This window comes from Lichenostomus cassidix, chromosome 3 (genome assembly GCF_008360975.1).
Source record: "Lichenostomus cassidix isolate B80296 chromosome 3, HeHo_3.0, whole genome shotgun sequence".
Lineage (NCBI taxonomy): Eukaryota > Metazoa > Chordata > Aves > Passeriformes > Meliphagidae > Lichenostomus > Lichenostomus cassidix.
In genome coordinates, this window is record NC_139483.1 from 29,381,900 (window position 1) to 29,395,139 (window position 13,240).

The following is a 13,240-nucleotide window of genomic DNA, read 5'->3' on the forward strand; positions in this document are numbered from 1 at the left end:
TGTTTCACCCAATACTGCAGTTTCCATTTGAAAAGCTCCTGGAGGTTATATACTGAAGGCCTTACTATATCAGTAGTGTCAAAATAAAACTGTTTTTTGTGTTGTTTTTAAAAGGAACATCCTAACCTGTTTTACCTAAGGAGAACCTGGGAACTTCAGAGACTGAGCAGCTCATTTCAATTACATGGACTGATTGGGACTACTGGAAGGTAAGTAACAGGTTCAGTACACTTTACTAAATCAACATTGCTGAACTTAAGTTAGCACAATGGAAGAAATCAAATTCAACACATCCTGTAAGAAACTCACATTAATTGAACAAACTGGAGGAATATACCAGAGCCTCTTCAAACAGTATTTCATGATTCCTAATCATTAGGAGCATGAACTCCATTTACACTTTTAAAGCTGTGGAGAGCTTTTCTGAAACCTAGACACTAAACCCATTTTCTGGGTCCTACACTTGGAACCTATGATGCACCAATTAATCAACTATTTCTCTATTTCCAGTACCTTCAGAATATGTATTACTCAGAAAGACTAACATAAGTTAACAGTTCCTACTCCCTATCAATTAAATTGGAGTCTTGGGATAACATCTTCATAAAATACAACAAAACACACCCCCCCTTGAGTTCAAATTCAAACTTCAATAGGCTTTGTGTTTTGTTGGGTATTTTTTAAATACTGGCAACAATATAAGGTAAGATGCTGGGCATTCCTGAAACAGCTGAAGCAAAAGAACTGTTCTGGGAGCAACTCTCTTAGGAGAACAGCCAACACAAGACAGCTGAATATGGTACATCTTACATGCTGACAGTAAGACTTGCCAGAACTGTACTATGTAACCAGTTACTAATAAGATTTATTTTAACACTTCTTACTGAACTGGCTGACTCATACTCTCCAGAAGCACTGTGCATATTTCATCTTAATCAATGGAAGTACATCTGTTATACCAAGACATAATCATGCCCTGAAGACATTTTGGTTTGTACCAGATAAACCTTATCCATCTAGAAAGTGAATTTACCAGCACCATTACAAATTCTCCTCAACAGAAATAGGTTCTACGGAAATGGAACTTTGATTTAATATTTTACCAAGTTTTAAGAGAACCATTAGTTTCAATACATGTTGGACAACTTTGTATAAAGATGGAGCAGCCTATCTATTCAAGTTTGTTTCTTTCTTCCTGTCTTTCTGAAGATTATTTCTAAATTAACAGAGTAAATAAAATAATTCCAAATTTATTTTGGCACAATCCAAACAAATGCTTCATCCCCTGTGTTTATGGATCAGCAGTTCTGTTATCCAAGTTAAGAATCTGCAGCTATTTTTCTTCCACTTTTTGATTACTCAATCACAGTGAGACTTGCAGCCATTTTATCTGTGAAATAGGTACAGTCTCTGCTGTGTGAAAATATTTTGTTTCTGCTGGTGCTTGATAGGAGTCTGTTTTTTTCTCCCTCTTGTCCCTGTGCTTAGGCCAAAACAAAATAAACCGACAGTAACACCAAGAAAAGTATTTCAACAGATTATCATAGATTTATACAAAACTAAACTAAAACCAGGGATGTGGAAAAATAAGCACAGTAACTAGGAAGGAAATTTATGCCCTTCTAAAGGAGCAGTCTGTGGTGGGCCATGTGCTCCATCCTCAATTCCAGGTGCTCAGCACCCGAAGGCACCTCTCTGGCTGACTGGCAAACTTTGATTCTTGTTTCCTGGCTCGAACTCTTACTGCTGTAGAGGCCACTTGTGAACTGCATCCCTTCAAATCAAAAACCAGACAAACATCAGTGCTTGCCAACATCTCCCAGATTAAAATTGCAAACCACCACGTTCTGCCTTCACCTCTGTCCGAGGTTAGTGCTCACAGCAATCTCCCCAAAGAGCAGCAGCGAGTGCACAGCTGCCAAGCCAGTCTTCATTCCAGGAAATTGTAGCTTCTTACGACATAACCTAGGCCAGTAAAATTCCAAGAAAATCTTTCCTGTCCACACAGGCAAGAAATATGGCTAACAAGTGTTTGATCAGAATGCAACATGACTGAGCAATTATTTCTGAAGTGTGATCAAGCCAGAAGGTTTCAACATCTTCCCACCCTCTGAGGTATCTACTGTGGACCAAAACGATGGAAAACATTACGATTCCTATCTGAGAAGCACACAAACAAATGGGCAAGTTCTCTCTATGGCACTGCTGCTGGAAGCTAAAGCCAGGCTTACTTTCCAGGGCCCATTATCTTGGTCACTCCACTGCCTGCCAGGAGACAGGTGGAGCCTGAGGTACAGACAAGCCATGAGATGTGACCTGCAAACAGCAAACCATTCTACACAAAACCTACTGCAGAGCTGGCACACTACACTCATTTTTCTTTAATTGTTGACTAGAAGTGGATCTAACACAACAGATGTGAAATTCCTTTACTGATCATCTACCTTATCTTCACCTCTCTCATGAAATTCCAGCAAAAAGATCACTGCAGACTTCTGTATCTTGGCTTCACACATCAAGTGATACCACAACTACATTTTACTGTAAAATTCTAAGTCTCTTCCATAAAATTAAGCTTTGCTTTCTGTGCAAATAATTTCTATAGGCTAAAAGTTTACAGCTCAGTGTCTTTAAAAACTGTGCACAACTTTATTTAATAGCAATATACATCCAGTCAAGCAGTTAAGAGTGGGCCTAGAAATTTATAGTGTAATTTGCAACTAATCAACCTGCCTTTTTTACAACACATTTTCAGAACTCAGTGTTTTATAGCTACTTCCACTCACACATTCACTGCCCCTAGTTTGGAAGCAATTCTGTGGTAACCACCCAGTTCATGACACCACTGAGACAACAATTTCCTTTTTAGATCAAGGATCACAGGGAATTGATTTCAGACTGCTTACAGAAACACTGTAACAGAGTGTAACTTGCAGAATATGATTCCTGCAATTCTTTGATGATAAAACTGCCTCCTAACTCTAATATCAAATAAAAACATTATTTCAGTACAATCATTATCCATCATAGGACACTGAACTATTGCAAGGTCCATCCAGCCCAAACTAGAGAACACTGTTGTCTGCAGGACTTGCCTACTGTCACCTACAAACAGTTCACAGGAAGCTGATTTTGTTTTAGTGCTGTTGATATAAAGGTTATCCCGTCAGAGGCTCAAATGAGAATTCATTTTAAAATTTCTCTTTCTCACTGAAGATTGCAAAGTGCATCACCAATTAACAATTCCTATCACTTCTCCCAGTTTGCTGTGTGAAAAAGCTCAGAACTCATCTTACAAATTGCTCTTTTGAAGATCAAAGGGAAGCCGAATTTGTCTTGTGTGTGCTCTGGATGAGTTTGTAATTTACTGGAACTTTCAGAGGAGGCTTGGCAGCACACTCGTTTGACAGCCCCAGGGCACAGGATTCAGGGGAGCTCTGTGACTCTTCCCTCCTGAGTTCCTTCCTTAGCTTTAATTGGCACCTCATTAGAAATTAATGAAAATGACATCCTCTGTTCTTCCTGCTCCAGGCATGGAATGCTACAAAAAGGCCCATCACAATTCATAACACATTCAATTTATATAGCAATGGCTCTTAAGCATTATTTATGAGATGTGAATTTCTTGTCAGCAGTTAATAACTTGAACAGAGCGGAAGAAGAATGAAAAAAGATCTTGAGTATGTGTGTATGAAAACAAACAAATCTTTCCACATCTGAAAAATGTTGTGTTTGAATTGCTAGAACTCCCTTCTCAGTAGTGAATTGTAGTTCTTCATAGCAAAGCCCTGCAGCACTGTCAAATCTGTCTAAAATTCCATGTAGTGTCAAGGGAACAAGCCCAGCAGCATCACCTCTCTGGACAGGGCTAACAGGAGACAGGAGAGCCAACACAGCAGCCTCCCAAAAATCTCTGAGTTGATGTAAAAGCACCACCCACTCTCTTTTGTCCCCCTTCCAAAAAAAGCTGTGTCTTTTTGGACAAGTCCCAGTTAACTGGAGCAGTTTTTGCAGATATATCTACATTAAAACACTGTTCAGTATGTACTTATTTTCCTTTCCACTATGTCTCACTAAAAATCTCACTGAAGGACTCACTAGGACAAATCATCAAAAAATAAGTGATTTCCAGTACTTTTAACATTAGGACAAGAAGATGTGCAACAGCAAACAAATTGTTCTTCTGTGGAGTTAACTTGGATTTTAACAAGACTGTTTCAGACAAAGCTTTGGATCAACATTTTTATGCTTTAAATCCTTTGTCCTTACATCCAAGCAAGCCCATGCATTTGCCATGAAGATGGCGTCTGCCTTTTTATTGATCCTGGTATCCCCATTTTCTCTTAATGTTTAAAACTGAGGAGGGTTTCTTCCATTTTTCCCCAGTTCCCTTCAGTTCAGGATTAAGATGCCAAGAATTTAATAGAAGTGATTCAAAACTCAGGTCAAACAGTGTCCTACCTTGACCATTGATTTTAAGAGTGAACATGCTCATTTTACACCAGTTGATTCTATCTCACCACCTCCACCTGAACATGCATCATTACCTGTGCTTCACATTAGGATGCAAAAGGATAACCTGATCATGTGTGGATTTAGGAAATATTTTAAATGAATGAGAATTTAGTGTATTTGTTCTACTGCATTTGCCATCACCTCTTCACAGGGTTTTTGATTGGGCTTGTCATGAATGACCTAAAGCAACCTAATTTTACAGACAGCAAGGCAAGTTAGTGAGATTGGTTTCTAAGACAACATCTTTAAAACTGACCAGAGCCACATGCTGCTGATTATTGGTAAAGCAGTTTGGGTGATGTGAAGCTGAGGTGACTTGTGTTGCTTAGTGGTAGTGTTTTGTTTGCTTCTTATTAATCTGACAATTAAATGTAAGTAGCACAGAGTATGCCCACATTCACATCACATGAGAGCACAGATAATACACCTTTACTGAATGCAGTATTAATGAAACATTTTAACTGCACAGTAACCAAACATCTCCAGTTTTTTTCAGCCCTGTTGTAAACATGGAAATAGACTTCTGTCTTCTATTCTCTCAATTGTATGGACTAGAAATGTTTATAATACAAATTATAAACTGAATAGGATGTAATACAGGAATGCAATTTTTTATCTCCACTTATTGCTGAGGAACTCAGAATTTTTTTTCATATCCATGCTGTATTAACACCTTTTATGAACTTTAACAGAAATATTTCCATAAAGTTTTATATATCCAGTAGAAACAATTTAAAGAATAATTCCTACAACAGCTACATTGCAACAATATTGAATTATGGAACCATTTCAAGAAAACTTGAGAGAAACCAACCAAGGATATTTGTAATCAAGTTTACAGAAAAAAAAAGGTAGGTATTTTTTTATAGTTTAAAAAACATTACTGATCAATAGAAGAGCTTTTTAAAAGTTGCTTACAACTTCATTGCTCTTACATAGCTCCAATATTGCAGAATGCAGGAAAGACTGATGATCTTACATAATGGTTAAGCAATCATTTATCCAATCCTCCCCAAAATTCTAACTCTCTTGCTCCCAATATTAGGGAGGATTCTGCTATTCCAGTCAAGTCCCTGTGAGTAGCCTGAGTCATTGTATACATCACAGCAGCAGACCAAGACCAGAAAATCCTGCCTCTACCATGCTGAGCAGAAAGAGCCATACCAAACTGTGTCACTGATAGCCCTGAATTTCTTTGGTTTGATAAAAATGTTAGCAGACACTTCAAAGTATCCTGACACATGATTTCCATAACAAGAATTTCAACATTATAGCTTTTGATTTCATGTTTGGTGGCTTCACAGATAATGTATGTTAGTTCTGTGGCAGTGCTCCAATATCTGAAACAAAGCCTATCTCATGTCCAAAAGAGCCAAACACAACAGTAATCTCTATAGGCTGAAGACAGACAGATGCTGAAGAAGAGAACAAAGGATAACATGAAATCTTTGCAGCTTTCTATCACTTCTCTTCACTTGGTATTTGGTATTCAGCATAGGATTAACTGTGTCTTTGTAACTGGCTTAGCCCACCCTTCCTCTCCACACTGCTGCTCAGAAGGACACACATTCTCTCCAGTAAACGGTTTTATCACCATATTTTGTATTTCACAGGTGCAACGTGAATTGCACCTATCATCTGTGCAGCTCCTTTGGATATTGTCCCCCAGCTGAGACAATGGAGTAACTAAAACAAACTTCTCCAAATGTATCAATACAAGCATTGCCAAGAGAGTTCAATGCAACCTTCAATACATGATTATGTGAAAAAATAATTAGCAGGCAAAATTACCACATGCATTATCCCTGGGTCTAATGAGCACATTTAAACCAGTTAAGAATGCAATTGTTCCATGAAGGAGAGAGCATCTCCTTTGGAATCTAGTCACATTAATTATTATTTCAGAAAGTTTATTTGCATTTATTATGAAACCCCAGATTAGTTGTCTGCATGGGATTATTGTACTCAATTTAATTACCTGAACAGTGTCATCAGCTTTGGAAAAGCCAAGTTAGATGATTTTAAGTGTGTGGTGACCAATAAGTCTTCCCCCCCCACAAACTAACTGTGAGAATGAAAATATTTTCAGTTAGAGGGGTTTTTTGGTTTAAGTTTTTGATGTTAATGTAATTATAACATGCAGAACGCACATACTGACCTATGCTCCTTTACACCCTACAGAAACCTTCTCATCTTTGCATATTTACTGATGTGCTTTCTGTTTCTTCTCCTGTCAAGTGGGTATGATGCCCTTCCTGCCTTACAGGGACTTCTGAAGCTAAATTCATTAATATCTGAGATCTCTTGAGACAAGGCAGTACATGAAGGCCAAAGTTTTAAAGGGGGAGTTAGACAAGAACTAATTATAACTTTTTTCTACCAGTGGAAGCTATAGCTTCTGCTTAAAGCATCTTTGCAAGGTGAAAAACACAAGTGTTCTCTGTACTTCCATGTCTGACACACATCTGAGCACAGTTGCATTAGAAAGCTGGATGCTACTGGCAAACAGTACTCACCACAGCGACATGATCCCAGTTCCTGCTGTACTAGTTCCAGTTTTGTTTGGCACTGGAAGCATCGACGTCTACTCTTCTGTTTGGATCGACTGGTTTCTTCAGGCCTGTCATTACTGTCATCCAGTAGCCGTGGCCGTTTCACAGGAGAAGCCTCACTCTCCGACTGTGAATCTGTTGTATTCACAACAAATATTTTAGGAAAAGGATTAGAACTTCCTTGCTGAGGCATCCCTTTAGGCAGATTGAAGGTATACTGCTTTCAACTGGGGTTACCACCAAGCAGTGTGATACTTCCCATTCTATTGCTTACACACGTTTTCTTAACAACCAAAATAAGCATTGAGTAAAGGACAAATTATCTCTGTTCCATATAAGAACCTCTCCTGCTGTCAATACTGAATATAAAATGAACTGATTAGCTTCCTTCCAGCCATGGTCATATAGAGATGCATGTAGAGCACACACCATCCTAAACAATTGCAGGCTTCATCTGTCATCTTATTTAGCTTCTCCTGTGTGCCTTCTTTGGTGTCCCCACACAAACTGACTGAAGTGATGAAAAACAACTGAGCACAGGTTTGACCTATTTCCTCCCTGGGCAGGAGAGGGATTTTTATGGCACAGCATGTAAATTGTATTTCTCATGACTGAAGGCGGTACATGAAAGCACCATACCGTGCTTCCCTCTCTTTCCACATGGATAACAATTTAAATGTAAATTAGTGTACACCAACAATACAACCCCAAACAAAGTAAGTGCAATCTGTACATACATCCTATAAATTCCAAATGCTCAGCTATTTTTAAATATTAGTCAGAATATTACTTGCATTAATAACTTCATAAATCTCAGTTTATAAGAAAATAGTGTGTGGAAAGCCTTTAGAAATTAAAGTTTACAACAGTCTTACTTCAGGTAGTGTAGTGCTTTTTTTTGGTTTTTTAAGTCTCTTCTTTTTTTACAATGGAGAGTGTATTGAGTGATTGGTTCTACAGTAGCACATGGAATGCATGTTACTGACTGGAATGTGAGATGCCTAAGCCTTGTTTTTGTGGCATGTCAGAGGCACAACATTTCAGCGGATCTGCTGCTCTGCAATCCAAGTCAGGTCAGCCTAGAAAAGACATTTTGCCTTCCCAGACCTGTGCACAGCAGAATCAGCACTGATTTCTTTGTAATAGGAGCTGCAAATAAATCTAATCCCAACTGTACTAAAAATTAAATTGTTTGCTGTAGTGCTGCAAGGAGCTGCTGAAAAACATTACTGCAATCAGTCAGTATTCTGCTGCATGATGGCAAGCAAGGAAAAAACCCATTAGCTGAGTTAAATTCCTTTTGAAACAACATTAATCCAACAAATAACAAGCTAAATCTATCTTTTTGGCAGGATGGTAACCTATTGAACATGTATGTACCATTATTCTAAGATTCCATTGCTTATGTCTGCTTGTGCTGTCCTGGATTAGGCAGGAAAAAGTAACTGCCATGGATACAACACTGTCCATAACCTTGTTACGTCAGCTATCTTACCTGAGCCACTGCTTTTTAACATCCTGACTTTCTTTGAGTAAATACCTAAAGAAGTCAAACTAGGATTACCTGGTAGTTTCTCTCTTTGAGAATGCTCTGTTAACTTCCCCTGGCTCCTGACATGCAATACAGACTAATTCACTTTTTGTACCCGTGTTGCAGCCTTTGTGTCACAGTGTTTTTCCAATTGTACTCCAGGGTTGTAGCCCTTACAAATATACACCTTGCCTCACTGGGGCCTACTTTATTTCTGTCAAACTGCTCGTAAGATATGCTGAAAATGTGCCTGGCTTTGTAACAAGTACAAAGCCTCTGTATCTCACATTTCATAGAAGAGTGAACTGCTTTCTGCACAGTATACAGGTGATAAGTTTTTATTAAGCTGCAATGATTTTATCTGATGTGTACCTCAAGACAGCCACCTTTTTGATCAGTGTCACAGATTACAATTTACACCTTACAAAATACATATATTAGGCCTAAACTAACGTTCAGCACATAACATACTCCACCTCTGCAAGCTTGGCCGTGCAGGAGCCTTGACAAGGAAAAGAAAGTAGTGCATAATGCATGAATACAGTTATGGAACAACTAGTCCTGTCTTAAATTAAATCTCTGGAGAAAATGATTTAAGGGGAAGATCCTCTGAACAGACTGCCTGACTCGTTGAGAGAGATCCCAACTCATACTCCAAGGCCACCAGTCCTATCCCATGGACAACTGTTTTCAAAGTGCCCAGAACACCAGGCTCACCTTGAATGTATAAGGATGCCTCCTGCAACAGGCAGATTCTGTACTGTGACCTGGCTGACTCAGCATTCAGTAAAACCTGCTCAGCCCACCTTGCTGCCCAAGATGGAGATCTACATCATTTGCAGTTTATCCATTACTCAAAGAAACAGATACACTGCCATTATGGAACAGCTGCCTCCCACACATCTTTGCTTCTGGAAACATATGCCATTCTGGTAGTTCTCAGAAGCAAATCTGGTATTCTGAATTAAGCCAAGGGAAACTGCAGTGGTCTGCTGATTCTGAAGGCCAAATAAGGGATGCATGGTATGAGTAAACCAATGTCTAAGTTAATGCAACCATATGCCTTAAAGAGAAAAATAGTTACCTCAAGTGAGGCTAGTAGTCCTACAAATAAAAATATTTAATTACACACTTCCTGTTAATTGGTTATGACTAACTGAATATTAACATGAGTTGGTCAATATCATAGAAATTACAGATATCTCATTTTTTACAATGTGTATCTTTCTGCCGTAAACTACACCACTTAGCACTGAGATGAACTCAGCGTGGCTCCCAGAGACAGCACCATCTCTCTGATCACTGACTGCCCAGCACCTCACACACGTGAGCCCAAGCTAATACTCATCACAAACCAGACGGTGCGTGCCTTTCCATCTTCCATGGGTGAGAACAATGAGCCAGGAGAAAGCACAGAGCAGAAATTAGACCTTTTAGATTCAGTCCTGTGTGCATTTCTTCCAGATCACGTTGCTTTTCACATTACTGACACAAGTGACACAGGACACAAAACAGATCATCCAGCACCTGGAATCTTACAACATTAAAGTTCAAAGATTGGATATCAAAATGAAATTGTCATACATAGCTTTACTACCTGGAGTGCAGCTGAAAAAAACCCCCCAGGAAGAGGCTAAAATGCTGCAACTAGAATCAAGGGTAAACTCTCAGTATGAACCTTTAAACAACCAAAATAGGTTACAGAGAAGAGGATTCTCTCAGCCAGTGACTGACAGTGGCTTTCCTCAGAAGGGTGGTTCGTTCAACAATAATTACTTCTAAGAGACATTTTCCATGCTCAACCTGCATTTTAGCATTGCACCTAAACCAACAAATACCCAGTCTGAGAGAAAAAAAAAGAATCATAAAACTCTGTAAAATGAACAATAAGGATGAGAAATCCCCAATATTTCAGAAAGAAACTGCTCAGCAGAGTAACATCCATTGGCCCTCTCCCACTGCAATTTTAATTCAAAGTTAAGAAACAAGGGTTCTTCTGATATCTGATGATGGAGATCCTTCTAATTGTGTATCAAACTCCCATTTGAAATGAGAGAATGAAGAAGTTCAGTTGAGCAAGGCTGAAACTGGAGGCTTGTCTGGAATCAATAAACGGAGCAGTGTTCTTAAAACTATTATGTCATGGACAGAGACTCACATTTGTTCCCCACTGTCACTGTTCTCATCTTCATTACTCATGTTCTCTTCTCAAAATTTTTCAAATAAATGGTGTCTGAGCTGAATTCCACTCCCTTCCTCTCCTGCTTTGGAGGAGTTTGCAGACTGCATGCCACTAACATTTATGATGGCTCTTCCATGGCATTTGGGGGAAGGTGGGATGCTCTAGGCCCGACAGAAACGTGGGATGAGAAAACTTAACAGGAAAGGAGGAAGGATGGAAGAGATGGGAGAATAGTAAGAAAAAGAGGATCTTGCTGCTGCTTGGTTCAACAAGATGAATCTTGTTTAATCTCTGGTTTCATGACAGCTTTTGAGACAGTCAGGTTTTCTTTTCTTATCATAAAGTACCCATCACACAGACTGACATTTATGATCTCAGCTGTCTGTGCAAACACCAGAACAAGCAGTCTTTAATGAACCTTCAAACATTACTGCCATCTTCTCTGAAACTATTTTAGAAAATGCTTAAGCATGTCCATGAAGAAACTTGCATGGTGACAGACAATAACGGGGATTAACTAAAATTTGAGCAACAGCTTGTTGCCAATTTCTACTTTTTTGGGGTTTTTTTATCCATTATTCTATTCTTAGATGAGGGATTACTTAACTCCCTTGCATGTTGATTATGCATAACAAATTTCATCTCGAGAAAACTGCCTCTAAACAAATCTTTCCTATCACATTTACCAGAATCATAATTTAAAATAATCTCTCTAGTTCAAATGAATCTAAAATTAACACAGTTGTTCCAAAACCCATTTGCTTGTTGACTATTAATGAAGAGACAGAAATTCAAGATTAACACCTCATAAGCCAAATTTGACAACTGTGACCACCTCAATCCCTCCCTATTGTTGTAGAAAATGTTATTCTGAAACTCTGATATTTCATTGAAATTAACATCTTATCTTGTCTTCTCACACAATCATGACTGCATCTCAAGGCTGCAGATCTCTTCAGAAGCACTCATGCTCATAAGAAATGTATTTTTTTTGTGAATTCACCTCAGTTTTTCTTAAAACACTACAGACAGATGTCTCCAAAATATCTTCCATAAGCCCTTTGATAATATTTAACCACACAATCTCTTTTCTAGTATCATTGCAGGGCCCTTAACATCACCATTTCACTAATTTATTTTTTTCCCCTCCATAGAGTTTAAAAGCAACTGCACTAAAACTCAATGTCCCTAAACAGTGTGGAATAGAGAGACCACATGGGAACCGTCTCTACAGAACTCACATCCCATCAGTTGCTTCTTTGCCTCAGGAGGCTCTCCATGAAATCACACTGGAGACTATAAATAACACCCACAAGTTGCATTACATAAGTTATTATTTCTCATCCATCACCACAACCATGCAACAGTAGTTGTTTCCAGCTCTAATGAGTAAAAACAACCAGTAAAAAAACCCCACAGCTTTCAGCCTAGCTGTTTGAGACACATAACTGGAAGAACGCTGCAAGATGTTCCAAATGTGAAACATTACAGATGTGCCTCAAACTTGACAGAAAAATTCACCTTCCCTTTTGCAATGGAGCCAAGAAAAAGGATTCCATTACAAACAATGACTTGAAGTGTTGGATTTTATTTAATGAATTAAAAAAAAAACCCAAAAAAACGGAAAAAAGCAAACCAGAACTTAGCATGAATACTGCTTTGAGTGTAAGCGGTATTTTTGAGTTCAACAATATTGTGGCTTCATATCGCCAAAATGAGCTAGCACACATCATGTGTTGCTAGGAAAGCAGATATATGTATACATGTATGTAGGTATGTTTGTATGTATGTATGTGACTGAAGAAAATGCTATTTTACTGTAGGGGAGACCTGACACTGGCACAAGTTGCCCAGGTGGGTTTGTGGAAGCTCTGTCCTTGAAGGCACTCAAAACCTGACTGGACAGAGGCCCCAGCCTGCTCTAGGTATCTCTGCTCTGAGTAAGGAGGTTGGATCTGTCCCCTGAGCTCTCTCCCACTCTCAGCCTTTCTGTAATTCTGAGATTCATTGATAGGAAAATAAAATTTAAAAATTATTTACAATTCCTTCCCTCCATTCGCATTTTTTGTTCTCTAAACGTGTACTGTCAGTATTATTACCTGTCAAAAAGGAAGTGTACTGTACTCTAGTATAACCTAATGAGATAATTAATTACCAACTCTAACAAAACAGAAGAGACTAATCTAATGCATGTTGAAAATGGTATGACAAATAGTGAACTACATAGGCTCCTGCATGCATTTTAGCTAAGCTATAATTAGAAAAAGTGTGAAAATGGCTATTACTCTTTCCTGTCAATAAAATTCACAATTGTTAAATTAAGTGAAAAGCCAATTAGTTTTCATCTCATATTTAGGCTCCTATACTGCATTTGTTTTGTATTTAAGTTTTTGCATTACTTCCCCCATATTCTCTGATGTCAGCATGTCTTCAGTTAATAGAAATGTTAATTTATTTCTC

The 13,240-nt window shown here is 38.5% G+C and overlaps 1 protein-coding gene across 2 annotated transcripts in view; it reads right to left on the reverse strand.

The window, feature by feature from the left end:
* Nucleotides 1–13,240, reverse strand: part of ZFAND3 (zinc finger AN1-type containing 3) — a 134,574-nt gene that overhangs the window by 12,541 nt on the left and 108,793 nt on the right. For both annotated transcript variants that reach the window (XM_085055089.1, XM_085055090.1), the window contains exon 6: nucleotides 7,032–7,202. In XM_085055089.1, the coding sequence (XP_084911215.1) occupies nucleotides 7,032–7,202 (171 nt within the window). The remainder of the gene's footprint in view (nucleotides 1–7,031; nucleotides 7,203–13,240) is intronic.